The 16,087-nt window shown below is 43.6% G+C and overlaps 1 protein-coding gene across 1 annotated transcript in view; it reads right to left on the reverse strand.

The window, feature by feature from the left end:
• The window catches only part of KIF13A (kinesin family member 13A), a 217,866-nt gene extending 203,798 nt beyond the window's left edge, over window positions 1–14,068 (reverse strand). The window contains 2 exon segments of the mRNA XM_067752073.1: window positions 13,513–13,603; window positions 13,871–14,068. Of these exon segments, the coding sequence (XP_067608174.1) occupies window positions 13,513–13,603; window positions 13,871–13,925 (146 nt within the window). The 5' untranslated portion in view covers window positions 13,926–14,068.
• Window positions 14,069–16,087: the final 2,019 nt, after the last annotated feature.

The following is a 16,087-nucleotide window of genomic DNA, read 5'->3' on the forward strand; positions in this document are numbered from 1 at the left end:
AATTCTACGCTGAATTCTCCTGGGCTCAAGCCCCTTCATGAATATGCAGGTACCCTTAGTTTAAAACTTCCCCAATTCTGCTGCTGGGGAGCCACAGCTCTGAGAAAGATCCCGGTGTTTTCCTTATTACTTAGTAATAAGTCCTCCTTCTCCCTCTCTGACACCCACCAAGAGGTGAACCCAGTTTTTCAGGTAATCCTCACAACCGCTATGGGTCTGTAATTTTATTATTCCCATTTTACTGATGAGGAAATACAGGCACAGAGGGTTAAGGGACTTGCCAGACATTTTGCAGCTAGTCAGTTGCATAATCAGTTTCAAATATAAGCAGTTGGTCTCCCAAGTCCTCTGAGTGGCTCTGGACCACTACATCATTCTGTCACAATACTTGATAGTGTTTTACAAAAGTACTAGATATTTACACCCAACTGGATGGCCACAGAAACATACGAAAGGCAAATAAAAGATTTCCTTTCATTGAGTAAAAGCTCTGGCTCAAATACAAAGTAGTTCAGGGCTTCCCTGGTGGCGCAGTGGTTGAGAGTCTGCCTGCTGATGCAGGGGACATGGGTTCATTCCCCGGTCCGGGAAGATCCCACATGCCGCGGGGTGGCTGGACCCGTGAGCCATGGCAGCTGAGCCTACGAGTCCAGAGCCTGTGCTCCGCAACAGGAGAGGCCACAACAGTGAGAGGCCCATGTACTGCAAAAAAAAAAAAAAAAACAAAGTAATTCACATACTTATGAACATTTAAACTTTATCTGGGCTAACTTTTAAATAGATGGGTGAGGTTATTTCAATGTATCAAACTACAAAAGCAAAGATGTACACTGCCATTCAGAAAAATTCATTTATACACACAAATAAGGAAGACTCTTTGTTCAGTATTTAAAAGAAAAACAATTGGGAAAAATTATTTCCACTGCGTAATTCGTCACAAAAACGCAGACTAAGTTGTCATTGTGTGTGGGGGGGGATACTATTCTATTGCTAACTATCAAAGCCAGCAAAACTTAAAGGCTTCAAAAACAAAAACAAACTTAGTTACATTACCATGCTAATGTTACCTGTTTGTTACAGTAACTCTAGATCAAAAAGGCAGATGTTTAAAACTGGATAAGGCTGCTCAAATTTAACACCATTATCTTGATAAGCTTCCCCTACCACACTCCTTCCTCCTTACTCAAAGCATTACCCTGGAAACAGTAATTTTAAGGCTCTTTCTTAACACGATAATGTAACCATCCCCTGTTACAATTTGTACAGGGAATACTAAACTTTAATTAACAATCTAAATAGAAGTCATTAAAGATAGAGAGCAAAAGACAAAACAAAACAAAAAACGCTAACAGTTTGTTATCCAATTTTAAAAAGAGCAGTTACAAGTTCAGCTCTACATCTTGTCACATTCTCTACTGAGCTGGGATTATAGATAGGTGGGCACACAAAGCATCAATTCTGAGGACTTCTTTTATTAAACTACAAAGTGTAAGTATGTTTAAAGGCTTATTAATCTGCTCAACAAACTACATGAGGCTTTACTGCATGACCCTTCCAAAATTGGGGATAAATCCACTCAATATTGCAATAGAATGCCTGAGCAGTTCAGCATGGTTTTGCCCTTTCTGATTCTCCCCTGAGGCTCCCAGCTTGAGATACATGAATAGTTGTGGTCATTCATGGTGGGTGTACAATCTAGGGAGTGTCTCTTCAAGACAACACAAAGAGCCAACAACAAAGGGTAAAGCTTCCCTTTCCTCAAAGCCTTCCTTCCTGTTCCCTGTCTTTTAAAAAAACAAGGCTCTGAACTTCTTCCCTCAAGGCAACGGCACACAGATGCTTTCCTCACACCTCTTCTAACAGTAGCAAAGCTCATCACACCTACAGACCAGACTCTAAAGGGTCAGAGAGAATCAATAACTCCACTCTGCTTTCAAAAGAATGGGTAAGAGGACACAAACCCGAAAGGAAACACTCTCACTCTCTCCCCCCTTTCTCTCTTTCCCCCTTTCTTTCTCTCTCTCTTTTTTACTAAACAGAATTCATCTCACAGTTGAAGATAAGAAATATTGGGAATTAACCACACTTTTGGTTAGGTTATAACAGAACCCTCAGAAATAAAACAAACTGCCCAAGTAAGTTTTAGGCTAACAGCTCTGGAAATGTCATTTCTCCACCCCCATACATACAGACTTATCACATAAAACAGCTGTATGCCTTTAAAAATCACTGGTTCCCCAAAAGAACACAACTGTACAAGATAAAAACTAATTGAAAGGACCAAATCAGAAGATTTATAATGCCCTGTAGGCACGTATAAAAGCCGCTGTCCTAGCTGAAACAGGAGGCATGTAGAAATGTCTGTAAGGAACCCAGGCTCCCCGGCTAGCTGATAATGGCTTCAGCTATCTGGAGCTAGTGGCTGTCTTATTTCACTTGACACCTTCAATTCTCGCATCAGCTACTGCAGGCAAACAGAGCCTCCCAAGAACAGTGACCCTTCCTCCCCGGTTTTCCTCACACTCTGACAAGAAGTAAATTACAACCCAACCCATTTCAGCCCCTGTAAGTGTTACCTATTACTCTATTTGATTCAACTCTACATGTAAGTATAGTTGGGATAAATCTAAATTTTAGAGCTTAAAAAACCTTACGGGTTACGTAGTTTAGCCCGCAGTTTGACAGATGATGAAGTGTTCATGGCTAGCTCAAGGATACAGACCACGTTAGTGGCAGGACCCTGCAGCATCCAGTCTTCCCATCCAGTCATCACACCGTCCGGAGCCTCCACACAGATGGGGTCCCTAGGGCTCTGCAATGGTTCAGCAGTTGAGGTTGGGACTGCCACATAGTTCCAGGGCCTGAAGCAGGGAATTGTGGTCCACAGGCCATTAGAAAGCTGAGAAACCTGTGCTTCCCAAAAAGTCAGGTGGAGGAGTCAGCTGAAGGATAGGCAAGTACCCTGCATCTAGATAATCGAGGTAATTCCTTCCCCCTCTGCCACAATTTAAGTAAAAACAAATAAGAAGAGGTATTTTGATTAAATACACCTGGATAGAGAATAGGAGGCTTTTCTCAAATGGGAGAGAATTTATTTGTGAGGCTTAACTTTCATAATAATACGAAGACCCTATTAAAGTTCCATAAGTCGCCTTAATAAGGTAAATATTTAGGCTGACTTTATGAGGCTTTCAGACTTTAGTTTTGAGAACGTTAATGGTTATGAGAATGTGCATACATGATCACAATCAGGATGGTAAAATAAACCAAAGGACAAGCTGTGAAACTGGGCTTTAAAACCTGCTTTATTAAACTAGATCAGTGTTTGTCAACCTTCACTACACATGAGAATCAACTACCAACCATGTGTGTTAACCACCTCCGACATCCAACCTGGTCAAGCCCTCCGATGACTACACCCTCAGACTTCTAGTCTTCAAGATGAGACCCCAGACAATGAGAAGCAGAGACAAGTCATATCTACTTTGTCCAAATTCCTGACCCACAGAGGCCAGGGGCATTAAAAAATGGTGGTTTCAGACCACTAACTTTAGGGATGATTTGTTAAACAACAATCCTAACTGGGACATCTGGAAAGCGGCTAAAAATCCCAATGCCTAAGGTGCCACTACAGCCCAATTAAGCCAGAAACTCTGGGGGTAGGACCCAGGCATCGATTTTTAAAGCCCCCCAGGTGATTCTAATGTGCAACCAAAGTTTAGAACCATGTCCGGACCCCTACTGTCCAATACAGTAGCCATCTGCAGTTTAAATTTAAACTAATGAAAATGAAATAAAATTTAAAATTCAGTTCTTTGGTTGCACTAGCCACATTTCAAGTGCTCAGTAATCATGCATGGCCAGTGGTTACCATATTGGACAGCAGATGTGTAGAACATTTCCATCATCACAGAAAATTCTATTGGACAGTCCTGGTCTAAAGCAGTGATTCTCAAAGCTTGGTCCGGAGCTAACAGCATCAGCATCACCTGGGAACTTGTTAGAAATGCAAATTCTCAAGCCAAGCTACTGGATCAGAACCTTTTGGGTGGGACTGTTTTTTTCTTTTTTTGACATTTATTTATTTGGCTGCATCGGATCTTAGTTGCAGCACGTGGGCTCTTCATTGTGGCATGTGGGCTTTTTCTCTAGTTGTGGCACATGGGCTCAGTAGTTGCGGCAGGAGGGCTCAGTAGTTGCAGCATGTGAGCTTAGTTGCCCCATGCCATGTGAGATCTTAGTTCCCTGACCAGGGATTGAACCCACATCCCCTTCACTGGAATACAGATTCTTAACCACTGGACCACCAGGGAAGTCCCCTGATGCACTCTTAAGTGTGAGAACCCCTGGGTTGTTACTGTCCACACAAAATCATTTTTTCCATGACCTAGCTCATACTTAAATCTGAAATTTATCAACTTTAACTCCACTATAATATAAGGGAGTATGTTGTCATGCAATTTATGTCGTGCAATATATGTTGTCATGCAATTTCAAAGATGTATTTTTGTAGTAGCAAGCTTGCTTGGGAAGAAATGCCTTGCAACTAGCAAAGGATTCTTAAAAAGTTCCTCGAAGATGCTCTCAGTTATTTACAATCATTAAGAGGAACAACTTTCAGGTCCAGAAATATAGAAATATGGTTTAAAATTATGAAACTCAACAAACTACTCAATTATTATAATTATGAAAACTATGTTGCATGACAAAATATAAATGCGAGGAAAGCAAAACACAAAATTGTAATTACAAATATTTATATTATATGGACAAGGACAAAATGAAGAAAGGGGAAAAATAAGAATAATGGATTTGTTAGGTTTGCCCAGACAATGACACCTTCCCCCTGCCACCACCCCCCCTTTTAAATTTCTGTCATGCTTCTTATAAAACATTTTAGAGTATCTAAGGAAGCAATCTTTTTAAAAGATACAATTGCGCTTTGACGTGAAAAGTTCATTTCAAGAATGATTTGGTAAAACAGTTCTACTGCTTCATCAATGATTCACTGAATTGTTCATCTCGTAGTAAAATGAAATCAAGACTGCATTCAAGCAAAAGATGAGGCTTGGACTGGTTGTCCACCTAATTCTGAGAGTCTCCAAGAATTTCTCCTCTCTACTTTTCTTTTTTTAACCTTAGATCTTACAATCAAATAAAAGAATTACTCATTTTTACAATAAAATTTTAGAGATGTGAAAACTTGACATTTTTCCCATGCTTATTTAGTTTCCACATAGTTGTTGGGTGGTAAAATGCCAAATAAACTAATTTTCCAAGGAAGAATTTCTCATATTTTCTTCTTATATTTGCAAATCCAAATTCCCAGAAATACTGTGTAATCTTTGAAAAGATAGCTCTTGAATCCCATATAAATCAACTCTTGATTGTTTTAATGTGAATTTTAGCATACTTCCTTTATTGACAGCTGTGTTGTTAGTAAACTTCATTTCCTATGTTGTGAAGGTACAAAGTTCTCTTTCTGAGCGTTTCTGTATGTCTTGTTGGTTTCTCCGTTTCATTTGCCAGTAATGTTCTCCAAACTCCTTTAAACTCTAAATAGCTCCAGGGAAGATTTGAGAAAGGGTAACTGTAGTTGAATAACTGAGAGACCTTGATGTCTTCAGAAAGCTTACTATGTGTGAAAGACTTTTTCTTATAAAGTTCTTTTTTTTTTAAATTATTTTTGTCTGTGTTGGGTCTTCGTTGCTACATGCGGGCTTTCTCTAGTTGCGGTGAGCAGGGGCTACTCTTTGCTGCAGTGCACGAGCTTCTCACTGCGGTGGCTTCTCTGGCTGTGGAGCACAGGCTCCAGGCGTGCAGGCTTCAGTAGCTGTGGTGCGTGGGCTCAGCAGTTGTGGCTCGCAGGCTCTAGAGTACAGGCTCAGTGGTTGTGGCACACGGGCTTAGTTGTTCCACAGCATGTGGGATCTTCCCAGACCAGGGCTTGAACCTGTGTCCCCTACACTGGCAGGCGGATTCTTAACCACTGCACCACCAGGGAAGGCCTATAAATTTCTTTAAAATATGAGTGCACAGCATGTGTAATTTTATTGAAAATTGGAAACAATCCAAGTTATCCACTTATCTCTAACTAGATTTTGCCAGAAGCAGCCAAGTGGTAGGATGATAAACTGGCCAGTTTGGTATCATTTTGAAAAATTTCCCCAGCCCAACAAGCATACATATTTTAAAATTAATGATGACAAAAAAAAAAATCTCCTAACTAAAATTTTTGCAATAGTGATACAAAAACAGGATTTTTCTTATTTTTCCAGCTTTTGTACTGACTACACTGATTATCTTCATTAATGTGGGTAGCTAAGAGTTGTATAAGGCAGCTACTACCTTTAATTCTAGCATTTACACGTGCTTTTAAGAAAAAGAAAAGCATTTTTATTTCTATTGTTGGAAGCTAAAAAGAAAAGGGAGTTGACAGAACCGTTTATTAATAATCATTTTTTTAAAACAACAAAGAGAATTTACAAAATGCTTTCTGTGTGCTGGGCATTCTTGAATCTAGGCCCTAAGAACACAAAGATAAATCATATATAGTCCTTGTCCTAGAGAAAGCCCAAAATCTATACATTTGAGATTCAACATAAAAGACAGACACCAACACCAACAAAACTATGCACTAAAAAAAAAAAAAAAAGACCGACTATATAGAGGAAACTATCATTAGTGTCCTCAGAAAGACACAAAAAATGCCACAACCAGAAAACAAGCATAGGATGCTATTTTTAAAACAAACAAAAAAAAGACTATAAGAGTTCTTGGAAATGAAAAATATAATAAAAATTAAACATAGGGTTGAAAGATAAAGTGGATGAAATCTCCCAGAAGGTTGAATAAAAACAAGAGATAAAAAGTAGAAAGGAGGGCTTCCCTGGTGACGCAGTGGTTGAGGGTCCGCCTGCCGATGCAGGGGACACGGGTTCATGCCCCGGTTCAGGAAGATCCCACATGCCGCGGAGCGGCTGGGCCCGTGAGCCATGGCAGCTGGGCCTGCGCGTCCGGAGCCTGTGCTCCGCAACGGGAGAGGCAACAGCAGTGAGAGGCCCGCGTACCACCAAAAAAAAAAAAAAAAAAAAGTAGGAAGGAAAAATAAAGTAATTAGAGGACCAGTTCAGGAAACCCCATGTCCAAATAAGTGTTCCAGAAAAGAACTGAGTAAATTTTAAAAAGTGTTTGCTAATGAATTAATTCAATAATTTTTTTTCAGAACTGAAGGATGCAAGTTTCCAGGTCCAAAAGGCCCACCATTGTGATTTCACAAAAATGGGGAAGAAAATATTCTATAGGATTCCAGAAAGGGAAAATCTAGGTCACGTCTAAAGGATTAGAAATCCAAATAGCTTTGGACTTCTCAAGAGAAACACTGGAAGCTAGAAGACATTAAAGCAACAATATCTTCAAAATAGAATTTGATACCCATCCAAACTATTAACGAGGTAAGTGGGTGGAATGAAGATATTTTCATGGTTTTAAAACCCCTTACTTCCCAAACATTCTTTCTCAGGAAGCTACCAAAGGATATGCTCTACAAAATTGAGACAGTAAACCAAGAAAGAAAAAGGAAACAGAAAAACAGATTCCACACAGAAGAGAAATAAAAGGAATTCTCAGAATGATGTGACAGGAACCCCAGGATGACAGCTACATCAGGCAGAGAAGGTTACCAGTTCATAAAGGAACATGTTAGAAGGATCAAGGAGAAATGTCTCTAAGAAGATGAAATCAAGAGAGCACTTGATAATATCCAAATGTCTTGAAAGGAGATGTGGGCAAGGGAGAGATAATTTAAAAGTTGAATTAAGGGTAAGTACATAAAAAAGAAGCAAATTAGAGAGAAAGGAAAAAAATTAAAACATTTATTAACTCCAGGGAAAACAAAAAGTGTTGTATGATAGGAGAAATCATGGAAGAGACATGGCTCAACTGTAAATAATGTTCTATACAGTCATTTAAATAATGGAAGCACTAAATACTGATACATTATATAACTATATTGGGAAAACGGGGGATGGGGAGAATTCGGGGATGGGGTGAGAATAAGGCACAGAAAGGAAACAGAGAGAACGAATTAAAAACTAGCACTACCAGCATGTTACTCAGAAATATGGAGGGAAATCCCAAAAGAATAAGCTAAAATCACTATATGTGGCTGCCTCTGGGACTAAAAATGAAGAGGATTCTTCTTTTCAAACCATAGCCTTTATAAATTATAAAACTACTTCACACTTCAAACTATTACACTGATTTTAAAATATATATACCAATATATGTATGCAGAACCCAACCTCTTAACCATTAAACTTGTATTTTTCAAATTATAAACTTGTGACCATTTAGCGGGTTGTGAAATTAATTCTGTAAGTCACAACCATCATTTCTATAATGAATTAAAACAAAACCAGGTAGGGCTTCCCTGGTGGCGTAGTGGTTAAGAATCCGCCTGCCAATGCAGGGGACACAGGTTCAAGCCATGGTCCAGGAAGATCCCCCATGCCGTGGAGCAACTAAGCCCGTGTGCCACAACTACTGAGCCTGCGCTCTAGAGCCCTCGAGCCACAACTACTGAAGACTGCGCGCCACGAGCCGGTGCTCCACAATGAGAAAAGCCACCGCAATGAGAAGCCCATACGGCGCAATGAAGAGTAGCCCCTGCTCGCCACAACTAGAGAAAGCCCACGCAGCAACGAAGACCCAACGCAGCCAAAAATAAATAAATAAAAATAAAGTTCCCTTTATAAAAAAAAAGGTGGTAGAAAATAACAGAGACATTGCACATAGTAAATTTTTTCATGAACCTTCATATACGTACACACAACAGTGCATAATGTAAAATGTATGTTTAACTGTGAACAAAATAATTTTAGAATTACTATCTATACAGCACTGTAATTACTTTTAGTCCTGTTTTTTAAAGTGAGAGATGACAATCTATCTTTATTGTAAAGCAAAGAAATGGAAAACGTTGACAGCTAATGAAAATATTCCATTGTGACACTCTTTAAAATGCCACTGATATCATGCATGAAGAATGCTCACTCCTATATTACTGAAATCTAAATACTCTGCTTTCTTACAATCAACTTTGTAATATTTGAACCAGAGAGAAGAGTAACAACACAGAAAACACAATAAAACTCAAAGTCAATCAGATAATGTGGAATATTACTGCTTCTTAGGTGATGGATCTTTTTCATTTTATATGATTTTAACTAATTTTTAAATTTCCAGTCTACGGATATACTCGAGCAGAAGGAACCATCCTAGACGACTTTGGAATAGCAGTGGAAGCCAGCCTGGTGGAAGAAACGATCAAAAACTTGCAACATATAATGCATAAACTAGAAAGTATAGATGCAGTCGACCAAGATGTAGTTTTCTTCCACTGACCCACCCTCATATACTTTAAAAGCTACACTACCCACCTTGCAGTATGGAAAAATTGGGCAAGTTAAAACTTTGATGCTCTTTTACTAAAACCCTAAATTTAGTCCAATTTTTCTTTTAACTTAGCTAGGTTATACTGACATATGCACATTGCTTTGGATGCTTACCCTACAATTCACTTACTTTAAAATGATTTAAAATAAGAACAAACACGTCTGCAGAAAGCAAGTTCCATTATACTCTCATAATAAAGCGTCACTTCTTAAAAGTTATAAAGATCAGATTCATATACACATGGGTATGTATATTTTTAAAACCACTACTACCACCCATACAGGATATTAAAAAATAAAAAAATATGAAGGAGTCAATATACTGGTATTTAATTATAGAAAAGATATTTGTGGAAATATATATATATATAAAATGTGTGTGTATTTGAAAATATGCATGAGAAGTTAATGACTGTGGTTACTTTTTGGACAGGTGAGGGGATGGGAAGAGTAGGGATGACAACCAGGGTGAGAGGAAGGCTTTGCACTGTACATCTGCTTCTACTTTGATTTTAAAACTATTACCGGGCTTCCCTGGTGGCGCAGCGGTTGAGAGTCCGCCTGCCAATGCAGGGGACGCGGGTTCGTGCCCCGGGGCGGGAAGATCCCGCATGCCGCGGAGCGGCTGGGCCCGTAAGCCATGGCCGCTGAGCCTGCGCGTCCGGAGCCTGTGCTCCGTAACGGGAGAGGCCACGACAGTGAGAGGGCCGCGTACCGCAAAAAACACCACTATTACCTATTTTGGCAAATTAGGGGTTCTCATTCTATTCTCCCTTCATGAATTGCCTGGCTTCCGCACCCTATGCCACATCCTGCACGCACGCACACACAATCACCCATAAGTAATTTGAGGCAGGTGTGCTTTCACTTTGACAAAAGACTTTCTCCCGATCTTGAAAAAGTGAACCTGTACTCTTAGCACCCACGTGACAGGCACAAATGCCACCTGTCTTTGCAGGACGCCAGGACCCCGGGTCACATCCACAGCCCCTCCTCAGCACACCCATCACACTGCAAACCATCACACTGCAGACATTTGCTGAGGGCCTGCTATGTGCCAGATGCTGTTTGGAAACACGGGACACAAAAGTCAGTAGGACAAGGTACCTGCCTTCCCAGATCTCAAAGCCTCGAGGAGAGGAGACAGAAGAGCAAACAGGTAATTTCCAAATGATACGGTATATATAGTGGGAAAAGTGTAATCTACATAATCTACCACATTATATTTTAATTATTTTTTCCCCTGTTTTCCCAGGTCTCTCAAAGGTGAGAGTCTCTGGCACAGGCAATGGGTCCGTAGTGATCTTTGGATCCCCTGAGCTAAGCATGGTACCAGCATGATCTGAACTTCATAAATGTCTCCTGCATGGTAATGCAATGGTATTTTAAGAAATACATTCATATATGTCTTAATGTTTCAGAATGGTGATTGATAAACACATCAACTATTAACCTGGACCTCTGTGGTGTATTATAATCTTAGAATTTCAGAACCAAAACAAACATCTTTAACCTCAGAAGACCTGTGATCTTTTAGTCCTTAACATGTAGTTTTGGCTTTGATTCCATAAAGGGGGAAAATCATGAAAGCTAAGCCTATCTGTTTCTTTTCCTGGAAACCAATGCACTCTTGTTTGTTTTTACTGGTAGGAGTGGAAGCTTTCACCCAGTAACTTAAAATTCCAACCATGGTTAATACATTAGTAATTTCTTGCAATATTCAGAAAAAAAAAGTGATTTTCAATTTGACACAGGTTTGCCAATATTAATTTAAAACTTCTTACACTTCAAACCTTGGACTTCTAGGTAAGAAAAATAATAGTCTTGCCTTGCTCTGAGCTCTATCCAAAACAAATGATAGAAATGAATTGCAAACATAACATGAAGCGTTGTTGCAATTAATCAACCCAGAACCCAAGGGAGGAACTGTTTCTATTTTTAAGTGCACTGTTGCTTTAAGGGAAGACCCACTGGAGAAACATAAAACCAAGCTGCCTAATGAAAATCAAAATGCATTTGGTGTCTCCCTCCTTGCAAAGACAGTAATCCTAACCTGCAAGCAGCACTGCTGTGTTCACTCCTCCCAGTGTGTCTGTAAACTGAATGACAGGTACCCAGGCAGAATCCCACAGAAAGGGCCCATCCACCACTCAAAGAATCATATCTGTCAGGAGGTCAGAACAAGAGAACACCCATGTTTCAGTGCTATTCTTATAGTTCCAGATAAGGGGCTATTCCAAGAAGCAAGCAGATGGATAAATCCCAAAGTCACCCTTCAAATCATTACTTAAAAGATGCTGATTAGTAACCGCAGTGGTGGCCCTAAAAATGATCAATTGATTATTTAGCAGTTCCAACCATCTACAGTTGTAATTTCTATCCAAATTCCACAACACTAAATCTGTGTCTGCCCACAAATGACAAAGCTTCATTTCATTAAATAGTAGCTAACAGTAACACTCCTGATGGTTAAGAGTGACAAGGAGCAGGTGTCAAACCAGCAAGGGAAACAGAAGCCACAGCTACATAAAAGGAGTTAACATTCTACCTGTTCCCTAGACAGCTTTGAAGACTCTGACCCAGCAGAATTTTTTTCTCAAACAATATTCAGGTTGGGGGGGGGGGGTTTGGGAAATGTTGGTGATGTGGGTGACTAATTTAATCTGTAAATATCTTAATTTACTCAATGAGTTTACTTACTATCACTAAGAAATACACAACTACATTGCTATAAATGTATCTAAAATCCTATAAATCTCTAAAATGTATCTAAAAGTATTATTCAAGGATACATCCATTACTGAAAAGTATTTAACATATTTTAAATACAACTCAGCTATTTACAATAGCCATAACAATCTGCTACAGGAAGCAGAATGTTTGCACATTGGATAAAAATTTCTAGCCTCAGCACAAAAAGCAAAGAATCCCCAAACTTACCTCCTGATAATTTCTCCCCCCCAAATTTAGTAAAACTATGCCTGAACACCGCATGATTATAGAATGAAGGCAGTTGCTTCCTTTAGCGATAAAGTAACAAACCCTACTTCAGAGTCTCTCTTTAGTGAAAAAAATCTCTGAAGAACAACAACAAAAAAATCACTAAATTGTAACACATCAATCAACAGGTGACTTTTAGAAACACAAACTCTCGTCAGAGAGGAATTAATTTTGTCACATCTCCCTGATTTCTCTTTCCTATTTTTACAAGCTACTGTATTGCTATGCTGAATGAATTCCAACCGTTTTCTTCTCAGGGGCTTACCAAAAAAATGCCAAATATTCAAATTATTTTAGGGCATTTTCCCATACTGTTGCGTGGAATAGAGCAGAATTAATAAGGATCCAACAGTTACCACTTTTCAAATGCAAATGTTGCCATCTAGTAAATGCAGCCCCTTTTAAACATCCCCCCAGTGTCTACACAGCTCCAGGCACTACTTTTGTTTCCTTGAAAATCGAAATTCGCGCATTACATTCAGGCATTATCTCAACTCAGCACCAACAAAAAAATAGATCTTAAATGGTCCAGGCCTGAGCCTGCATCGTACAAAACTGTTCTGCTTTATTGTGCGGAGGTGTTCCCTCCCACCCCCCATTTTACACACAAAGTTCCTTAACAATTCTGCCAAGTAAAGCAAACAGTACAGTGGTGGAAAGAACCAGGGGCACTGGGTTCCACGAACTAGGCCTTGGGGTGGTCACTTGCTCGCCTCAGGCCTCAGTTTTCTCATCTGTAAAATGTGGCTATTGGACTAATCATCTCTAGGGTCCCATCCGGCGCCCTCGAAGCCGGCCGGGGACACAGCGGACTGGTCCTGGTTCAGGCCGGGGTGCCCTGCCTTGATGCCGCTCTAGATGGGAGGGGACAAGGGGGAGGGGGGCAGAGGGAGGAGAGAGAGGAACTTGGACTTGCAACAGCTTCAGACAGGAGCGTGCGACAAACTTGAAGCCGTCCTCCTAACAATAGGCAAGAGCACTCCCATTTTCCTGGCTCAAACTTGCAGGAGGCAGCGGGGCTGCACCCTCCTGCCCGCCCTCTCGGCACCCGCTTTACCTTTCTCCCTGTTTGGTGTTAGAAGGAGGAGGGTGCAGGACCGTTTGATTCCCTTCCATCTCCACCACGCACTTGGTGTTCAGTTCCAGTTCTGAAAGCAAAAGGGAAAACGAACGTTGCCAAGCCGAGCATCCGTGCCCGCAGCCCGCCTCTGCGCGCCGCGCGGGACTCCCCCGGGAGGCGGCCGAGCCCGGAGCCGGGAGCCGGCGCACCGGGTCCCCGCGGCCGGTACGGGCGCCGCCTCCGCCCCGGCGCTCCGGCTCCGCTCCCGCCGGTCCAGCCCCGCGGCCCCGCAGTTTCCAAAGTTGCCCCCGCCCTCATCCCGACCACAAACGAAAACGAGCGGAAAGCTCCTCACCTCGTCGGTTCAGGGGCCGGACCCGGACGGCAACTTTTACCTTGGTATCCGACATGTTGGCGGCGCCCGCTCGGCCCCAGGCGGCCCCTCACGCGCGGCGCCGCCGCCGCCGCAGCCGCGCGCCCCCCGAGCGCGGCCGCCGCCGCTGCTCCGCCGTATGCTCCGTAAGGCAGCGCCGAGGCGCGCGGGCCATCCCGGGGGAGCGCGACGCGGGGCACGGCCGCGGCCCGGGGAGGGGCGGGCGCGCGGGCGGGCGCGCGGGGCGGGGCGCGGCGGCGGCGGCGGCGGCGGCGGGCGGGGAGGAGGCCGCGCCGCCCGGGCCCAGGCGCCGCTCTAGCCGCGCCGGCCCAGCCGACCGCAGAGCGCCGCGGCCCCTCGCGGCCGCCCCGGGCCCGGCCGCGCCGCCATCTTCCGCGCCTCGCCGCGCCCGCGCCCCCGCGGCTCGGGGAGGCTCGGCCCGGCGGCGCGCGGCGCCCAGCGGAACCCGGAGGGGACGGCGAGCGGCGCGGCGCTGGGGGCCGCTGCAGTCCGGGGCGGGGCGCCCGGTTTCTCCGGGCCCGGCCTGCACCCGCGCCGGCGGGGACCCCACGGGTACCGCCTTGAACTCGAGTCACCTTGTGGGGCCGCTGTCACCGCAGCCCCAGAGCTCTTGGGCGTGCCGGGTGGGCAGGCCTTACCCACGGAATGAAATACGCCTCAACCGAAATGCCGGCACGCCGCCCCCTCCGCCCGCCCGGCACCGCACGGAGCGCGCAGCTGCATTTTCAGATGCGTGTGGTGAACCGAGGCTGGAAATCAATCTGTGCCTCTGCCACCGAAAGAGTGTGTGTTTGCAAAGACTGCTCTCACTTCCTTCCCCTGCCCTTGCACTTTTCTTGAGGGAGAGCTGTCAAGTGGGCTGGAGGGTCATTCACTCTTACATAAGAATTTAATAACCATGGATTCCGTCGTCCTGCCATAGGCCCACCTCGCTGCCAGGGCGGAACCGGGGGATCTGATTTCTTCTGTGCGGTTCAACAAGTGCTTCTTGGGCGCTTACTGGGAGCCGGGCATGTTGAAGCGTACCCAAGTCTAAAATCCCGAGTTTACATCTGGGGAAATCTTTCCAATTTGCTTAAGTGTAGAAATTCAATCATTCACAAGGTCACTGGAAGTTGTATTGGGGACCAACTGTGTGCAAAGTGCTGTGGAGGACACACAAAAACATGAATAAAGTCATGCATCCTGTGCCACAGACACACACTCTGTGGCGGGAAAAACAGCCCCGAGTCAGGTATAACTAGACTGCTGGCAGGTGCTATGAGGTTTAATTCTGTCTCCAACAGGTGCCAAGTATGGGCTTGACACCATCACCTTCCCTGTCATATCATGAAAGCCTTGAATACCTAAGAAATTTCAACTTTATTCCAAAGGCAGTGAGAACTGAATGAAGGCTTTGGTCTTGGAGCCCAGGACTGCCTCTTTGGGGTGTTTTTTTTGTTTGGTTGGTTTGGTTTGGTTTTGGCTTCGCAGCGCACTTGCCCTTGGCAGTGAAAGTGGGGAGTCCTAACCACTGGAACGCCAGGGAATTCCCAGGCCTGACTCTTAAAAGAATATCATCTAGATAAGAGGTGATGATGGCTAGAGCAAAGCCAATGGTAGTGCAGATGGAACGCTAAGAGCAGAGGCAGGACTTACTGTGGAGATAAGAGTGAAAGACTTAGCAACCACTGGGATGTGAGAATTGAGGGTTGCAGCTGACTGGAGAGGGTCTGGGAGGATGATGAGCCATAACACACCATACACAGATAAGAATAGGTTTTAAGGTGAGAGGGCCATGATTAATTGGGTGTTGCCGGTTAAATAGTTTCCACTGTTTTTTGTTGTTTTTTTTTTTCCTTTTGGGTTCGCAGGCCTCTCACTGTTGTGGCCTCTCCCGTTGCGGAGCACAGCCTCCGGACGCGCAGGCTCAGCGGCCACGGCTCACGGGCCCAGCCGCTCCGCGGCATGCGGGATCTTCCCGGACGGGGGCACGAACCCGTGTTCCCTGCATCGGCAGGCGGACTCTCAACCACTGCGCCACCAGGGAAGCCCTCCATTGTTTTTTGTTTTGTTTGTTTTTTGGTTTCGCTGGGTCTTAGTTGTGGCAGGTGGACTCCTTAGTTCTGGCGTGCAAACGCTTAGTTGCAGCGTGCACGTGAGATCTAGTTCACTGACCCGGGATCGAACCCCAGCCCC

The sequence above is a fragment of the Pseudorca crassidens genome, chromosome 10, assembly GCF_039906515.1.
Source record: "Pseudorca crassidens isolate mPseCra1 chromosome 10, mPseCra1.hap1, whole genome shotgun sequence".
NCBI lineage: Eukaryota > Metazoa > Chordata > Mammalia > Artiodactyla > Delphinidae > Pseudorca > Pseudorca crassidens.